The 19,613-nt window shown below is 37.0% G+C and overlaps 1 protein-coding gene across 7 annotated transcripts in view; it reads left to right on the top strand.

Moving 5' to 3' along the window:
• The window catches only part of RANBP17 (RAN binding protein 17), a 301,345-nt gene that overhangs the window by 233,890 nt on the left and 47,842 nt on the right, over positions 1 to 19,613 (top strand). For all 7 annotated transcript variants that reach the window (XR_007410239.1, XR_004814857.2, XM_025434993.3 and 4 more), the window contains 3 exons: positions 2,094 to 2,182; positions 9,494 to 9,601; positions 12,857 to 12,939. Coding sequence is in view for 5 of the 7 variants with exons in the window: in XM_025434993.3 (XP_025290778.1) it covers positions 2,094 to 2,182; positions 9,494 to 9,601; positions 12,857 to 12,939 (280 nt within the window). In the remaining 2 variants the exon portion in view is untranslated. The remainder of the gene's footprint in view (positions 1 to 2,093; positions 2,183 to 9,493; positions 9,602 to 12,856; positions 12,940 to 19,613) is intronic.

Below are 19,613 nucleotides of genomic sequence, written 5' to 3'. Positions count from 1 at the left end.
AGTACTCCCTTAGTGTTGCGAGTATCTGTGTAGATTATTACAGTATTCTTGCTGCCTATGATAAAAGATGTTGTTGGGACATAAATCTGTTTCTTACATTAACACCGCATTTTCCTGTCCAGTTGAATCTATTGAAAACATAGGTAGTTGTTATACTGTTACATGCTTTCTCTGCTGTGTTGTAACATTTTCTAAAATTAAACATTGATGTAATTTCCTAGATTTGAGTCACTTAGAGCACTTTTATGAACTTGGCATCTCTTAAAGAAGAAAAATTTGTGATAAAATAGATGTTAACCTTTTTTATGTGATGAAGATAGTCTAAAGATATTTTAAGAGCCCTTTGCACTAAGCATGAAGAAAGTAAAACTCATGGTTCGCATTGACCGGTTTAGAGCTGAATGTGCATGCCTGATGTATATGTGAAAACTTAAAATTATTTGAAATGTAGTCTATAACCTGTAAGTATTCGTAATAAAAACAGACCAAAAAGCCCACTGTCGTAGAAAGACTGCAGAGCTAAATACTCAGAATAAAATTATACCAAGGCTTTTTAGAAGACGTATTTTGTTCTGGAGGCTATAGGAAATGTGGAAAGCTGCAACAGAGGGGAACAGGTTCCAGGTGATGAAAATGGGTTACATAAAAAGCAAAATGGCTTTTTAAAAAAAAATACCAAGTCACATGAGAGAATTGTAAGGAGCCGATTCTAGAATAATAAGGACCAGTGAGATTATGAGAGGAAAAAGAATGAGTCACTTAAAGAAGCAGAAACAGAAATTCAGGTTTACAGATTCGGAAATTAAAATTGCTGTCATTTTATAAATAGGCAGTTAAAAACTAAATATTTTATAAATGACTTCCGGTTATATCGAGCACAGTGTTGGGGAACGATCAGAAATTGCGGATATTTCTGACAGATTAACATTGCTATTTTGCGATGTTATTTCGCCCTTAAGATGAGGTTTAGGATTCACTTCCAAGTCCTTGGTGGTAATTTAAAGGCCTTCCTATAAAGAGCTTTTCATTTCTTACCAATGTGTAAGGAAAAAGAAAATCTGGTAAAAAGAAAAAGTTCAGAGACCATCTCCTGGCAGAATCTTTCTACGGAAACAGTACCTTCAGAAGTCACAGTTGCATATCTCAATTATCCTTGTTTTGCAATTATGTTTATTTGTACTCTTTGTTCTGACATTCTAGCATCTGTTCCTGGTTTTCCTTTTTCTCTTCCCAAGCATCATCCTAAGGACAGCTTAATTAAGAGTCCAGAGTATAAGATCTCTTTTGTTTAAGAGTCAAGTATTTTTTTTCTGTGTCTCTAAAACTAAATATTTATGAAACACTTAGTACATGTCAGGGACTTGTTAGGCATTTTTACATAAATTTACGAAATTTATTCCTCACAATGCCTCTGTGAAAGAGGCAATATTAGCCCCTTTTATAGATGAGAAAACTGAGACTGATAAGTTGCTGCCTTGCCTTAAGTCTGACAGTCAAACAGTAGAGCCGGGATTCAAATTCAAGCCTTCCAAAAACCACTGTAGATCTCTTTCCTTACACCTTTTCTTTGCTTGGGGAATGTGAATGCCCTTCTCAGTATGTCATGGTAGCAGTAGGTCACCTGGCCAATTTTATTTTGTCCTAAGTCACGAGGTATCTTTAAATGCCAGTGTGCTTCCAGGATACACTCTAGATTGCGTAGTGGGACTGATTTCATGCAAGCCGATGTGGTTAAAATTTGCTATTATTAATGTCTAGACCTTGTGCATCTCTGTTCTCTGGAATTATCAATCTCCAAGTCCCTTTTTTTCTAATTGGACATTATTCCGAAACAGTATATTAAGAATCTAAATGTTCCTAAACTGCTGGAATTATGACTTAGATCAATTTATAAGAAGCAGAATAGAGTTGGTCAGCAGATTTGATGGTCTGTTTGTTTAAAAGGGTCTACGGTTTTCTGTAGAAAGGGATCTGAGCGAGACATTTTAGCTAATGAATCAAAATCAGATATGTGGTCATTATTGCCTGATTATTACTCCATCTGCTCTGTGCTAACGTGAAAATCAATTACTGTGTCTCTTTCCCACTGACAGCGTATGTTGATCGGGCTGGCAAGAGATCTTCGAGGGATTGCCTTTGCACTGAACACAAAGACCAGCTACACCATGCTGTTTGACTGGATGTATCCTTATTACACTGTGACAATACCAGCTCTGTGCACAGAGGGATGCCAGGCCCCTCGCTTTCGTTTAATAGTATGGCACAGTAGGGAAGAGGAAACAAAGCTAAATGAACTAATGTGTAATCAGCTAAAAATTACAGCACAGTGGCAGCAGTGCAGATAACTGAGCACAACATTTGGAGACCCAGCTCAGAGAGGTCACTTTTTGGTGCCTTTAAATATTGACAACTTAAAAATCACATCCCCAAATGATTGTTTATGTAGGGATCGCAGGGATAATCAGGCTAACTATCTTTAACTTAGGATCAATGAATCTTACCATTTGGCATTTTCGAGGAGATTTGAACTTCTACTCCCATCTCAGTTAGCAGGGCTGAGAAGGTTACTTTATCTCTTTGAGGCTTAATTCGTCATGCTGCAGTTTTTAACCACCGTGAAAATATTAATGGATGTGAAAAAAGGGGAAATAAATAGGATTTTTCATTTGGTATAAAATCTGACTTTTCCTTTCCCAAGGCTTAGTACAAACACCAACATAAACAAAGAAACAAACATCCCCCACAGAAATACTTCTTTACGTAAGAGTGAGATAAGCATGGACTTTGGTGTCAGACCAGGCTTGAAATCCAGCTCTCCACTTACCTTGTAAACCAAGGCAAGTCGTCTACCTCTCTGAGTCTTGGTTTTCTCATCTGAAAAAGGAGACCTCCAGTATCATGGCTCACTGTGACCATTAAAATAGGTAACACACTTTGTATAATGTCTGGAACATATTTGGAAGTCATAAATAGTTGCTACTAATATTGTTTTACTAATATCGTATGAATCCTCCTTGATTCTAACAGGAAGTGACAATTTATACAGGTCATGTAAGTGTAATACATTTCTATGTCTTTATGCCTAAAACTATTACAGCACATAAGAATTCCATAGCCTTAAAGCTATTTTACGTTTTAACTTGCACTATTTCTTAGTTGCTCCTTTCAAGTCCTTCTTATCTAAACTTCATAAATTAGACTGCAAAAGAAACTTCTTAAAGGCAGCCTTTGACTACAGATGCCACAGTTAGGCCAAAAACACAGCTACAAGGTATCTGGGCAACTCTTTGGGAGTTTTAGGGAGAACTCTGCACATTAAAAAAAATTCTTAACATTAATTTGAATACTGACTCACATTTTTTAGTTCTATTAAAACCTACTTCATCAGATAAATGTGTCCATAGAAGGGTTAGAGATAGGAATTTTCCATGTCATTGAAGAACCATGTCTTCATATCAGCATACAAAGTACATCTCCAGGGACTATGGTTCTTAGCATGGAAAGTTCTAAAATTCTTTTAACTATGAAGAATAAACTGAAATTACATATGACCTTTTATTTATCTAAACATAAATAGAAGCTCACAAAGTAGAAACTTTGATTTATTTGAAAAATCATAAAAGCCTAATTTGGGTGCTTTAAAATTGGTGATCTTGAAACCAAGCTGCAACTCTAGGATGCTCAGCAATTATTGTTTCATGTTTCCCTCCTCACAGTTCCAACCAAGAGTCAAGTCCAGAACTTTCCCCCTCAGTGTCAAAGAATATAAATATCTGCCATAATTGATACTGCCTGAAATTCATAGAACATATTGTAATTTAAGTTTTTAATTAAGTCTGTTTTCCATTTCCTCACTAAGCTCCTTTTTGGCACCTAGCTGAAGTGAAGCTTTCGTCCAGCAGATGGCAGACAACAGCAAATGGAAGGCCTTGGGACTTAATGTTTTGTTTTGAACTGGAAACTATTGTCTCCTCCATGTGACCATAGACGTTGATGTTATTAAGGGTCAGTGGTGGAGAGTAAAGTGTCAGTTATGCAGGAAGCTGTGTTAGATGCCAAACAGGATGGCTTGGTACCAGCTTTGCTTATAATAATTGAGTTTCAGTAGCAAATCAGCTTCCTTGGGAAAAGGCCAAAGGCTTTTCATAATTGTATTGACAACAAAATGAATATGATAAATGGTGTTCATTCAGTTGAGACAAGATTTATAGTTTTCCTTTGGGCAAGGGATGAAGAGCAAATATTTATAATAATAGTAAAATTTGTTTAAAAGTTACATTATTTGATAATTCAAAAAGCTTTATTAAAATATTTTGAAATACTTTAAGCAGTTTCAGGTGATAAAGTATAGATCCTTTTCCAAGTATTCTAGTAATGTAAAAAATGAATAAGTATATGATAAAAAAGTGGTTATGAAAGTCATTTATTCTTCCTGAAATATTGATATGTCAAACCGTCAGTGATGATTCCCTCATTACTGCTGGGGAAAGTTTATTTTTGCCTTTTATCCACATAAATGTGTGTTCTTTAATTTGTTATATAGTCCTTAGCATGCAGAAGAAATGTCCTATAAGAGCACATGTCATCTTAAAGTCAAAATACATTTTATTTATGGCGATTATTTGATATTTTAGTGGTTAGCTATTTAATTCAAAAACATTTCTGTAAACACTGACTGCATTAACCGCTACACAAACTGCATTGCTTATCACTGTCCTTCCAAAACTAAATTGCCTGAAACTACATAGCAAACATGTTGATAAATTGTTCCACCACTGGAGAATTGAAGAATCATTGATACACTTCCTTGCCCCTATAGTGAGAACACGACAATATAAAAGCACTTTACCTTGTAGTAAGTCCTACAAGGCATTTAGTCACCTTGTTTAGACTTTTCCCAGATCATACCTAGATGGAAATGTCAAAAATCTAGACAGCAATTGGAGAAAAAGAAAAAGAAAGTATATGATCATCATAATCTGATCTCTGAGTCCACTGGTTTTCAGTCAGGTCATTGGTGCTATTTATTATTATGCATAAACACATTATACAAAGACAAGTCAAAACCATATGTAGGTATATAGAAGAGCACAAACCTCAGAATAAAACAGTTGTGGATTCCAGTCCTGGTTTCGCCAGGTAACCTATGGGGACTGGGTGACTTGCTTAATGTGTCAGAATCCGTTTTCTCTTCCACAAAACAGGGCTAATCATACCTGTCTCATAGGTATAGTGTGAGTGAGTGAATTGACTTCTATAAAGGGCCCAATCTCATGTCTGGCACAAAGTAAATACTGCACCACTGTTGTTAGTTCCTTTCGCTAATATGGAATGAGACAAAGGAATCCCATTTGCTCACTTATTCAGCAAATTTGGCTAAGGACTGTGCTAGGTATCATGAGGGATGTAGATTACTTAGACTCAAATCCTACCCCAAAATGAGCTTCTAATTAAATACAGTCTGTTAGATACCTACATAAATGCCTGTAATAAAATATAGAAGGTGATGAGTGCCATAACAACAGAATCAAATAGAGTGATTGCATTTAGCTGGGGAATCAGGAAGGGCTCTGTCAAAGTGCAGCTCTTTCCCTGAATCTTACCAAATAAGTAGGAATAGAGTATTGAAACTATGAAGTAAGAGCTTGTCATTTGGCCTCTGCACAGGTTTTGGAAGGGGAGTAGAAAAGATGTTTTGTTGTAGACACCACTTATTTCATGGTTGGAAATGCAGGGTGCCTGGGACTCTTGTATATCAGGCTAAGGAATTTAGACCCTTTACCCAGGGGTAGTCTAAGGCAGTTGTTTCCACTGGCTAGAAAATCAGAATTGTATTTCAAGAAGAAAGCAATTGGCACTATGTTGGACAGACTGAAATAGGGAGGAAAGCAAACCTGAAAATTCACTGTTTGGCAAGCATTTTCTTAGGTACTGTGTGCCAGTCCAAGGAATGACTAAAAGGACTGCTTTTTATAAGAATGAATAAAGTGGATTGCTCTTTCGAAGTTAGTATGACATACTAACGAACAGTCAATGTGTTGTCACAAAGATGTATGCAAAAGACCATAGAACAATGTAAGAGGAAGAGATTGGCACTTTTGGTACCAAAAAAATGTAGGCATCCCAGGGAAGTGAAAGTTGGGAAAGGTGTTGAAAGGTAAATAGGGATTTGCTGGATGGGAGAGAAAGGAAAGACTTCCAGCAGCATCTGCCTTCATGGAATACCTGTTAAATAAGCTCTGAACTGGCGGGCTGTTTCTGTTCTGGAACCACATCCTCACATCCCTATCTCCTAACAGTTTTAAGAAAAACTCCTTTATTGTCTTCTAGGATATTACTGTGCTTTCACTATTATAAGATCCCAGAGGGAAAAAATTGCATTTTTCCTGTTTTCTTGGGGTCCCCCACTAGTAAGTCATACTAACTACTACATGGGTGGATGGATGCATGGTTGTTGTCAAGAAGGAAACCTCATACTATTCATTTTTTTATATTTGGCATCTGATTAAGGCAATATCATTAACGCTTTTGATCTTCCATTTATCTGATGCAGACATTAGGAATTCATCAAGATGGTTTAGTTGAAAGCAATTAGATCTGTGCCTCTTCTACCTAAGGGCTCCCCCTGCCTTCCTTCTTTCCATATACACATGTTCTGGAAAATTAAACTCAGAGTGGGTTCTGATTCTCACCCTGTAATCTGAGTCTGGCACTCTCACTCTGAAGCCCTTTTAACCTCCCTGCTTGGTAGACCTCTACTCTGCTTTCCAGTAATCACTCATTTTCTCTGTGGCAGTCACCTCTGTCAGAAGCATATTAGAATTGGCACCACTCTCATTCCACACAGAAAAAGGAGCATCCTCTCATATCCCCCGGCTTTCTCCAATGGTGAATGCAGTGTGCTCTGAAAAATATGATGGTCCTAATGCTTTTAGAATGCCTTGCAAAGGGGCTTGCGTATGCCTATGATACTCTCAGATTCTGAGACTTTTCAGTTTTTCAGTTTCCTGATGAGGCTTCCAGATGCTTTCCCACTAATGATCACTGAGTTTGTGCTCAGGAGATCTCTTGATGGAATGTTTTCTCACCTGTGCTCCTCTGACACTGTCTCAGAATTTTGGTACTCAGAGCATCCGTATTATATGTCAGCTACCCAGACTTGTGGATGAATTCCCTAAGAATAAAAGCCATGTCTTACTTATCTCTGGATCCCCACTCCCCCTAGCACAGTATAAATAACACATAGTATCTATGATCTATCAAAAATAGCATATTTTCTACTACATAGAAAAAACAAAACAGTAAGTTATCTGACAATAGCCAAAATAGAATTAATAATTAAGTTGATTGATTTCATTTTTATCCAACTGAAACTTCATACATAACACACTCCTTATCTCCCTTCTCCACCTTCTTTGCCTTTGTAGTACTTTCTAACATATATGTCTTTTGTTTATTTTCTGTCTTATCAGAATATAAATTCCATGAGGGCAGGCATTTTTCAATGTTTGGTTCACTAGTGTCTCCAAAGAGCCTAAAACAATGAATAGACAGTTATAGAATACCTTCAGTAAATACTCGTTAAGGAAATTCTTTCAATATATACAAATACAATATATACAAACACAGAGCCTTACCATTGTATATCTAGGGAGACAAAAGTATTAATTTCTGCTATTTTAGGGAGCTTGCCACTCTTAAGGGAGTAGAAGGCTTATTTTGATTCAAAGTAATATGAATTATTTCCTGAAGCTTCAAAGTGAAATGCACAGTTAAAAAGAAATAGATAGTTCTAATTGAATATGCTATACCTCATTTTTAGGTTGACAGGTTTACAGCAACAAACATTTACTGAAATCTACTTGGTGCCAGGTCCATCTATTCAGGTGCCTAGGTCCTGCCCTCAAAAAGCGATTAATATAATAGGAAAGAGAAAGAGATATGAAAGCACTAGCACAGGGGACCACAGCCATACACAGGAAACAAACCTAACTAAATCTTGGGGGAGGGGGTGGCCAGTGAGGCTTCTTGGGCCAATGGGCATCTGTATTGATATCTGAGGACAAATAGCAAAAGCAGGAGTATGGTGTGGAAGCACAGTCTTTGCCCTTTAGAAACTCAACTATCTATTGGGGCAGGCAGATAACACAAGCAAGCAACTCTAGTATAGTTTATTGTAAGAGATATAGGGTCAGAGTGCTCCCTGAACGTAGATGAGGAAGAGATTGACACCTTTTGACAAAAGAGAGTTTCACCAAACCAGGGGAAGTGAAACTTGAACGAGGTGTTGCAAGACAGAAACAGGTCAAGCAGAAGAAGCATGTAGAGGAATGGAGAAGAAGAGAGTTGGCATCTGTAGGTTTGTAGAGAATTAAGAATGGCCAAACCATGGTTCGGGCAGGAGTACTCAAGAGATGAGTCTGGAGGTACGCAGGGATGGACCTTAAAGGGCCCTGTATGCTATCCTAAGGAATTTGAAATGTATTCTAAGAGCAGGGAAAAAAATTGTGATCTTTTTCGCCACAGAGATCTATATATACCATTGCCACAGGGGAAGGAATGCCATTCAGTGGTACAGTTCAGCACTTTTACTGAAACAAAAAAGACAAGTATACTGGGTAACATCAGAAAGAGAGAGACATAGGAAATAGGAAAAGAAAAAGGAAATGAAGCAAGAGTTTTGGGTTTCTTTTTCCCTGCTGCAGTTTTTGGCCTTAATTTTCTATTTATATGTCCGTTTGACAAGGAAGAGGTCAGTTATCAGTTAAAGGGCCAGTGGAGGTGAGTCAGAGTTGTCCAGGTACTAATGTCTTGGCCATTGACTTATCAGAGACATACACGTCTTACCATTGATGGGGATGTTTGAGAGTTTCTCCTTGGGTGTATGTGACACTAACTGTTAGCTGACCCCGAGCACATTAAAAGTCACCCAAAGCTTTTCTTTGAGCTAACATCTCCAGTCTTCCTTGGAGCTGCAGTGGGACCAAGCAGAGCGAGTCAACAACTAAAAAAAATAAGAATAGTATGGATAATTTCTAAGCTGAAAGGTAGATTCATGGGGGTCATTATTACTATTTCTCTTTACTTTTATACATTTTCAAAATTTCATAATCAACACTTTTTCTTAAGTAATTTGAATTAACAACTCACATGTTTTTTTATCATCATTAAATTCCTTTTCCTTTCCTACAGCATTAAGCACAATTCTTTAAATGTGTTACTTATATGCTACGTAAAGGGTGTGTCTTTTATTTATAGTGTATACCGAAAATGAAGGAACATAATATATGGGGTATATTACAGAGAAGAGCAGATCATTTACAGTTCCCCCAAAAATGTACAGCTGTACAGATTAGGGAGAGCAATTTATAAAATTGCCATTGTATACTAAACACGGAACAAACGTGGATCCCTTTTATCCTTTTTAAGTGCCACTAATTTTCAGGAACAATATTTCTTTTGACCCTTAAGTTCTTTAACAGGCTTTTAAAAGATACCCCACATATCTTCCCATTCTTCAGAGGACGATCGAGCGGTGGTACGGAGAGCCAGCATGCACCACCCCCATCTTAAAACTTATGGCAGAACTGATGCAAAACAGGTAAGAAGTGCACTGGGGGAGAAAAAAACAGTTGCTCTTTCGCAGCATCTCAGGAAGTCAGATTTTCCTGCCTGGTAGGTGCACATTCAAGGCTTAGCAAGAACTCAGAAACCAAAAATCTTAAGAAAACTGGTAAAAGCAATAGAATTAGAGACTTAAGATTGAGACCTCTTGGGAGAAAGAGCATAGTATACTTAGGTGTATAAAGGAACTGTGGGAACTAGGAAAAATGGGAAGACTACCACCACCATTACTTAAAATATTTAAAGGCACAGATGGAGGAAGGGAGCTCTTTTAATTTAAATTTAATTTTAATTTCATGCTTACTGCAATTCCATAGATTTTTAAAGCAGAGAAGAAGTTTAGAGGTCTCTGAGTTGAGCTGCTTCCTTTATGAAGAAGGGAACTGAGTCCCAGAGCAGTTCATGGACACCTAGTTTGTCTCAGAAGCCCCACGGATTGTCCCTGATTTGACTCCTAAGTTATCTACTTCTTCTTTGTCAATATGCTAGTATGTGGATGATTTGTGTGCTCAACATTTTCATTTAAATAGCAACTACAATAAATAAAGGTGCATATATCTTTTCAAATTAGTGTTTTCATTTGCGAGAGGGGAGGTAAATACCCAGTAGTAGAACTACTGGATCTTATGCTATTTCTAGTTTTAATTTTTTGAGCACCCTCCATACTGCTTTCCATAGTGGCTACACCATTTTGCATTCCCACCAGCAGTGCACAAGGATTCCTTTTTCTCCACATTCTCACCAACACTTGTTATTTCTTGTCTCTTTGACTCTAGCTGTTGTAACAGGTATAAGGTGTAAACTCATGGTGGTTCTGAAACTAATATGGCACTGTATGTTATTTATACTTAATAAAAATATTTTCAAAGTGAAACATATAGCAACTATTATAACACATTTTTTTGCAACTACAACACTTCTTACAAATTGCCTGGTCAAAAACTTAATAATAAAAAAAATACCTAGTTGACCTTTTAATTTGCACATACTAGCAAAGATTCAGATACCCTGCATGTAAATATTAACAAAGATGTAGCTAAAAGAAAAACTGCAAAAAGCTAATTGGTTTTTCCCCTTTAAAATATGTCATTGTGAATATGGCTTTGTACCAGATTACCTGTCACATAGCCGTCCTATTTCATCAGTTTCTCTTAAATTGCGTGTTGGAAGGGAGGTATCCAGACAGGGAAGGAGTATGGACTGCAGCTGTAATTTTATCTCTCGTGCTGGGTTTTTCACAGTAATAATTTAAAATCTATTAAACAAGAGGTGGAAAAAAGACCTGGCAAATAAAGAAATGTGAGTATGATTCATTTTAAAACTGTTTGTTTTTTAAAAAACCACTCTGATGGGGCAGCCCAGGTGGCTCAGCAGTTTAGCACCGCCTTCAGCCCAGGGCGTGATCCTTGAGATCCAGGATTGAATCCGGCCTCGGGCTTCCTGCATGGAGCCTGCCTCTCCCTCTGCCTGTGCCTCTGCCTTTCTCTCTCTCTCTCTCATGAATAAATAAATAAAATCTTTAAAAAAAATTCTGATGGATCTTAGATACTAAGAGTGGTTGTGTATTTCATATTAGATTTATTTTCTATGAAATTACAATGTTTTCAACTAGATTATTGATATTATATATTACTGATATAACATTTAATACTAAATGAAAAATCATTGCATTCTATGTTGTAAAGTATTTGATACCTGCCATAGGTAAGTGATTCATATCTAGCATAACTTGTATAAGAAGTACCTAGTGAAAATCCGTAATTTCAGGAAAATATGTTATCTTGTCTATATTTCTCCAGAATCTAATGTGAATTATGTGTGTGCATTTCTTTTCTTTATTCAATAATTGTATACCAACAATCAAAAGTTCACAGTATTTCCAATAAGTTATCATTGCACCTTATTCTAAAGCATTTTGAAAAAACGTGGAGAAGCAACAATTCACCATTCCTGGCAAAAGGACTTTAGCAAGTATCTTTGCTTTTTTTGAGATTTCATGTTAGGACCTGGTTTCATGCTTTTTGCTAGTCCTTTAAAAATATATACCATAGTTTCTTAAAAGCACAGAGACAAGGCATATCAGAGCCAACTGAAGCCAAACTGATGTTAAAAAAGCAAATATTATTTCAGGATGGCATGTCAGTCCTTTATTCTGTTCATACTGTTTCTCCACCTTTCAGAAACCAAGGAAGTAGAATTGTTCTCACTGAGAACTTCTAGGACTCCTTTCTCTTTATTTGAGCTATGTGCGATGGAAACTATAGTCTGAATGGAATTTAATGTATTTGAAATACACTTGAAGTATTAGATGATTCATTATGCATATGAGCAATATTAAAAGTACCTAGGGGGCAGCCCCCTTGGCTCAAAGGTTTAGTGCCACCTTCAGCCCAGGGTGTGGTCCCGAAGACCTGGGATCGAGTCCCACGTCAGGCTCCCTGCATGGAGCCTGCTTCTCCCTCTGCCTGTCTCTCTCTCTCTTTCTCTCTCTCTAATAAATAAGTAATCTTTAAAAAATAAAAAAAAATAAAAGTACCTAGGTATTCCATCTGTGTAGATGGAATTAAATTTAGAATTTGTTTTAAAAATATGTATGGGGCATTACAGGATATTGCAAATGTAAACCTCTAGGTATTTATATAAACATACATGTTCACACATTTTTTTTAATTACTATCTATCAACCACTTTGCATGGAAAGAGAGGAGAGTAAGAAGTCTGTGATGGGATGTCAAGATTTTGTTTTGATAGATAAAAGCGAATTCTTTGAATCAGCAAATGAATGAAATTAACGCTTCTTAATTCCCCTAATGTCTTTATAGTGAGAAATCAGCATACATATTTTATCAACACTTGTTTAATGGAATGGCATTTTTAAAAAGGGATAATTGCAGGGGCGCCTGGATGGCTCAGTCGGTTAAGCATCTGACTCTTGGTTTCAGCTCAGGTCATAATCTCAGGGGTCTTGAGATCCTCCCGTGTTGGGCTCTATGCTCAGCTGGGAGTCTGCTGGAGATTCTCTCCCTCTGCCCCTCTCCCCGGCTCATGCTCTTCTGTTTGCCATCTCTCTTTCTCTCTCTCTCTCTCCAAAAAAATAAGTAAATAAATCTTTCCAAAAAAAGGGATAATTGTACTGCTGCCACTTCTAATAAATGAAAATGTTAGGCACTTTAAATCTACATCTGGTTTATTTATCTACATATAGGGTCTGGTTTTTTGTTGTATTTCTTAGATCCCAGCGTTTGAATTTTGATGTATCATCTCCTAATGGAATTCTTCTCTTCAGAGAAGCTAGTAAAATGATTTGCACTTATGGTGAGTATCTTTTTCCATATTTGTCTCAGCAATATAACTTTATCTCTTTGGAGAAAAGAAAGATGTTAGTTATTTTGTTCTCTTGAACCTTTGTATCTGTATGAATTTGTGAACTGGGTAATAGGAATGCAAAAAGCCAGGTAGCTGTCATATTGGCATCAAAAGTAAGTAAGCAGCGTGCCTTTGACTACAAATCATGCCTGACCAACTTGATGAATTTCTTTTGGATGAAATTGCAGCGTCAGTAGGCAAAGAGAATACACTAGATAGAATATTAAAAAGTTATAGCATATTCAAAATTGCCAGAAATTACATCAGGGGATTTTCTATGATGAATCAAGGAATGCTTAAACCAGTATGTCACCAGCACTGAATTTTGGAAAAATATCCTGCTAAAGAGCAGTAAATATTTTATTACAGTGAATTTTGGACACTGCACCCTTATAGTCAGAGTTCTGTAATAAAGTTGGTCCTATTCAATTATTGTCAAAAAATTCAGTTAGCAGTTAGAATTGAACCTTAGAATTACCATAAACCCTAATACTTGACAATTCTGACAGCTTCATCAATGAAATTCTCAACTCTCTGAGAACTGTATGTAACCTGGGAATGGGGGTAGGATGGTTAAGAAGCCTCTGCTGGTTTGTGCCCCCTCTGGCTGCGTGCTGCCTAAAGGCTGGGGGCTCTGTGCAGTGGTCTTCTCCTTCAGAGATGGTTCCCTATGCCCTCTTCTCTTATTCTCTGTTTTCTTTTTTGCCTATCGGTTCTTGCTTTTCCAAATCAGTAGCCAACTCTGAGTATATTTGGTCTCAAAAGCTGCCTGTAGTTCTCATATTTCTTTTTGAGTACCTTGAACCAGATTTTGCAAAATTTTGTAAAGCTTCTTTAAGTATGTTTATGAGTGTGTACACACATATTTATAGGAACAACCACTGAGAGTGTATTTCTTTTTTAAAAGTAAAAGCCTATTTTTTTAAAAAAAGGCAGAAGAACAATTGTTTTAAATTGTTTTCACTTGAATTCAAAACCCATTCTAGGAAGATAATCTATGCATTGTAGGCCTCTGTTAAAAAAAAATGCCCAGTCTTGGGGCACATGGGTGGCTCAGTCAGTTAAGTGTCTGCCTGTGGCTCAGGTCATGATCCCAGGGTCCTGGGATTCGAGTCGGACTTTCTTCTCAATGGGGAGTCTGCTTCTCCCTCTCCTTCTACCCCTCCCTGTTACTTATGCTTGTATTCTCTCTCTCTAATAAATAAAATCTTTAAAAAAAAATGCTTAGTCTTAATTGTGCATTTGATTTGTAGAGTTTGAGATTATAAGTGTAGAAAAACTACAGGAAGCACCTATATAAGGCAGTAAACTTGCACTCTGTACCACAACTACATTGTCACAAGTTTTTTTATCTGTTGAAAAGAGACACATTAGTATCATATAAAATAGAAATGCTTTGCCTCCTAAAGGTGAAAATGAACTCCTTTTCAAATATTCTCAGTGCAGTTTGTTGTACTTCCAATGTATATCTAATTCCTTTCGTTGTCTTACCATACAAAGATACATATCTACACCATTTCCCAAAATAGTGTCTTAGAAAAAGCATACACCTGTGTGGCTCAGTTGGTTAAGCATCCAGTTCTTGATAATAACTCAGGTCTTAATCTCAGGGTCATAAATTCAAGCCCAACACCGGGCTCCATGCTGGGTGTGGAGCCTACTTTAAAAAAGAAAAAAAAGAAAGGAAAAGAAAAGAAAAAGCATGTTTTTGGAGATTAGAAGATCTGAGTACCAATCATAGTGCCAACCCTTATTAGCTCCATGACCCTCTACCAAGACACCATGCTCCTTTATGCCTAGTTTTCTCATACACACAATTAGGATTAGACTATGTGCTGACCTACGCATCCACTTAGAAGAGGTGATTAAGTGAGCTCCTCCAGGAAAAGGGCTTCCCACAGGGTGTGACATGGAGTGTCACATTCAGTGAACATGCATCTCCTTAATCCAAAGTCATTCTCTTACACTCACTTCTTCAGACAAGGTTTCACTGACCACATAATTTTTTTGTTCTGCCCCAGCTTGGACCACACTGTTCTACTTCCTTCGGCCTATAATAAGAATTTTGCTTCTATTTCCTTGCTTTTAAAAAGGAAATAATATTTATTAGGAAACAGTGTACTTATAAGGATTTCTTAGTAGTTGATAGAGCTTTAGCTACAGAAATGTTAGATTTCTGTTACCAATCATGACTATATCTTTCCCCCTTTTTTTTTTCTGGATCCAGTTTCTTTCACTAAGTGTAATTTTTCCTTTGGGGCATATTCACTATTACAGTAGGACTGTTAAGAGCAGTGACTTTCTCTTCCAGCATTACTGGGCCCCTACGTACAGAATGTACATCCAGCAAGAGACACCAAAAAGAATCTCAGAACAATGCCAAATCTCCAAAGGGTACCTAGTCCTCTGTCAGGTTGTCTGACACGGGCAAAGGCATTGCAGCAAAAGTTGAGAAAGTTAATTAAGTGAGGATTACATTGGAGGAAGAAGAAGAGCAGCAGACAGGAGAGAAAGGAAGGGTAGGAAGAAGAGAAAGGAGGTGAAGCATAAAAGAGAAAAACCTTCAAGGCATTCTCGAGAAGGAAAGCCAGTACGTTTTCTTACCCTAAGGAAAAACTAGAACACTAAAGTAAGGCTCTGTACCTTGGGTTGGACCAATAATAATGGTAGCTTTTATTTTTTAATCAGCTATTACATGCCTGCTCCTACACTAGACCATTTATCATTCATTAGCCTATTTATTCCTCAAGGTGGTTATTATTTTCTGCCACTCAGTACTCATTTGGCCTTGGCTAAGTTGCTTAAGCCCTTCTTGCTTCAGTTTCTGGTTAGACAGAGAAAAGGATACCTACTTCATAAGGCAAGCTTTTAGACCAGTTAGCTTCTGTGATGAAGAAATTGAAGCCCATAGAGATTAAGAAACTTGCCAAAAATTGCATAGCTAGCAAGTGGTTGAATTGGAATTTCATTCAAAGTCTGTATAACTTCAAACAATAGTCCTGTAGGACTCCATAGTCCTTATTGCCACTTGGGAATTGCCACAGGAAGATTGTGCCTTGGATATTAATGAGGAAGCACAATTCTTTAAAGTATGGTGATTTCTATCCTAAAACTTAAGGAAAACCAAAGGCTCAGTGGGAAAATGTCCTTCAACTTTGTAAGTAGTGACTTGGACACCTGCGCTTTACATAGAATAATAGAAAAATGTTTTTTGCCCTTCGTTGATTCCCATGCAGGCCCCATCAGCCAAGCTGATTTGATCTATCTTCACCCCTATAATGCTTTATTATGTATGCTTTTCCCTCTGGAGACTGTAATATGCTCCTGGAAGGAGATCATGTGGTCACCATCCAGGAGGTTGGAAGATGAGGGAGAGTGTGACTGGGAGGACACAGAAGAGCAGCATTATTTCTTTATTTTTTGTTTTTTGTTTTGTTTTTTGTTTTCTTTTTTTTTTTTTTTTTTTTTTTTTTTTTTTTTTTGCATTATTTCTTTAGTAAGCAAACAGAAGGCAAGAAAGCCCATGGAGGAAAGAGGCCAGAACATTCTGTGATCCCTTCTGTCCCCATCTTCACTGGTTTTCTTTGCTCACGTCTCATGGGCAGTGTTTGGGTAGTCAGTGATTGGGGCGGTGCAGTCATGGGGAGTCTTTTCCACATGCACCTGATTTGTTGCATATTTTGTAGAACACCTCTACCTCACTGCTCAGTGAGACTGGCAGAAAAATAATACTTTTGATATGCTGTTTTATTTATCTGCATTCTGTCATGATATACTTTGATGTAAGTTTTTAATTTTGCTTCAGCTCTCAGCTGTTCTCGCCATTACAGCTCAGGGTCAGCAATGAGGTTAGCCACAGTAGCACAAAACAATTTCCTGTTTGTACAGCCCAGGTAACATTTGGATGAGGATTAAATTTTACCACATTTTCTACTAGCCCAAGCCTATTATTTCTAATGAGTTTTAAATTGCTTCAAGAACATGTATTTCAAAACTTAGTGCTGTGATCCATTCAGCCTGAGCAACTTAATAAAAGAAATTTCTTTCTTAAATTTTTGGTTAAAATGTTGCATGCAATGTAATAAATGTTATTACTTTGGAAACCTACTTCTCAGTTTTAAGAACTGGATGTTTCTTATGCTCAATTTCCATTTGTCTAATCTTTTCTTCCCTTAGCCTCTGGGTATTGGTATCTTTAGTGACATCTATTGGTTGAAGAGTGCACAGAAGGGAGAAATAGTGATTATTCTTATAAGACTAGCCAAAATGGAAAGGCTTTTATTCCCTCCTTAGATACCTGATTTTAAGAGAGCTCAGTGTGTGAAAACCTAAACTTTAAAAATCAGTAGAACAGTTATGATTATTCACTACATGTAAGAATTTACATCAGGGTTCTTTAAAGCAGTATATATGCTCCACGTGCATTTAAGGTACGATTTAATCCTATGCTTAAATTGGATTTGTAAAGCAGTGTACAAACCACTGTTGTTTATTGTGACCTAGAAAACAGACCAGTGGTTTTCCAACTGGGTTTTGCACAGCCCAAGAAATCTGTGAAAGTACCATGGAGGCCTTTCAGATAGCGGGGAGGAAGGCAACCTACTGCCGCCTTGACCAGAACCACCCAGCTATGCAGTTGCACTAGATTTGTTTGTAAAAGGGATCACCATTTTCAAAAGTGTTGTGGTTTTTTTTTGTTTTCTTTTTGTTTGTTTGTTTGTTTTGGGTTTTGTTTTTTTTTTTTTTTTGGTAAAAGAGCTTGAAAATTACTATTTTAATTTACTTGGCATGTACTATTACAAGGATTGTAAGGATGAAGGATTATGATTGTATATTTATGTTTGAATGATTACTAAAAGGTAGTTGAAGAATGCATTGGTCTTGAAATAACTAGAGACTTCATAAAATGTCACCAGGAAATAACAGTTCTAAAACAAACTACCCAGGGACCATGTACATGGCCTTACATCCTATAAGAAACTTGGTTGGGGACATAGAGTGACAAAGTAGTACAGTAAAGTTCACAAAAGTCTTCTGGAGGCAGTGGAATGAAGAACACTTTGAGGATCCCAGCACCAAGATCAGGTGGCTTACCAAAGCAACACCTTGAGGAACACATTCCATAGCAGATCCACACATGTTGGACTTGCCTCCCCTTTGCACACAAGCAGAAAATACTGAATAAGCTATCAAATTAGAGTGATCTCCAAACAAATGTGTAGAGTGCAGTGGATTCTTTCATCCATTTATTGAGCATTTACTCTGTGTCTGATGGTGTGAGAGTTATAAGGAATAAGACTTACAACACACTAAAAAGAATCTTACTGATTGTTCTCTTGAGGAACTTGAGTCCAGCAGGGGATTCAGTCAAGTAAATGAAGACTTAGGATGCGTTGTACTCACTTTTATGCTTGAGAGGCATACAGAGTGCTATGGTAGCCCAGAAGCTTCTAACTCAAACTGAGGAGTCAGATAAGGAAGTATCTTTTGAAGGAATAGAATAGGGCCCAGAAGTTTAAAGACGCTATTTGAAGCAGACAGTAGCTTTTACAAAATTATATGAATACAAAGCATTAGCATGGTCTATTAGCAAACTGCAGAATTTCAGAATTGCTCTAGAGAATAGAAAGTGAAAATCTTGATTATCTCATCATCCAAAGGAAACCATCATTTGCAGTTTAGTGTGTGTTCTTTCATATTTTTTATGTGTACATATAGATATATTTTTTCAAAAGTAGTATAATATACTTGCTAATACGTAATTGACTTTTTTACTTATATAATGGCCGTTGCTCAATGCTAATATATATAAATATATTTATTTTTTAAGGTTTTTTTTTCAAGTTTATTTATGTAAGTAATCTCTACACCCAATGTAGGGCTCAAACTCAACCCTGAAATCAAGAGTTGGACATACCCACTCCCTGACTGAGCTAGCCAGGCATCCTTACCACATCTTCTTAAATAGCTGCAAAATACTACATTTTATGGTCATACTATAATTTATTATTCACCTTTTAATAAATGTGATTTTTTATAAACATGTAATTTTTTACTATCCTATACTTTGTTTCAGTAAGCAACTTTGTACATTTAGCTTTGTGAGCTTCATTCATTCAACAAATGTATGTTGGGAGCAGAGGCACTGTTCCTGACTCTGGATACATCAGTGAGCAAAACTGAAAAAGACATCACTTAGTATGTTAGAAGGTAATAAGTGCAATGAAAGAAAGAAGAAGGAAGGGAGAGAGGGAGAGTAGGGAGAGAGAGAGAGAGGTAGGAAGGAAGGAGAAGGAACATTAGAAGTACCAGAAATTGGAGAACGTGTTACAGTAAATTAAGTAAAGGGATAGAGGTAAGCCTCATTGAGAAGGTGACATTTGAGTGAAGACATGTAGTAAATAAGGGAGTTAGTTGTGTGGATATCTCTGGGAAGAATATTCTAGACTGATAGAATACCAAGTCTTAGGGTCCTGAGGCAACAGTATATCTGGCATGTCTGAAGAACAGCCAAGCAATCAGTAGCTGGAGCAAAGTGAACAAAAGGGGGCATTATAACAAGAACAATTTCATGTAAAGTCATCCCTGCAGACAATTATCAGGACTATGATTTTAACTCCAAG

The sequence above is a fragment of the Canis lupus genome, chromosome 4 (genome assembly GCF_003254725.2).
Source record: "Canis lupus dingo isolate Sandy chromosome 4, ASM325472v2, whole genome shotgun sequence".
In the NCBI taxonomy this organism is placed as follows: Eukaryota; Metazoa; Chordata; class Mammalia; order Carnivora; family Canidae; genus Canis; species Canis lupus.
The sequence above is the reverse complement of the archived record's forward strand: the minus strand, read 5'-3'. Positions and strand labels throughout refer to the sequence as shown.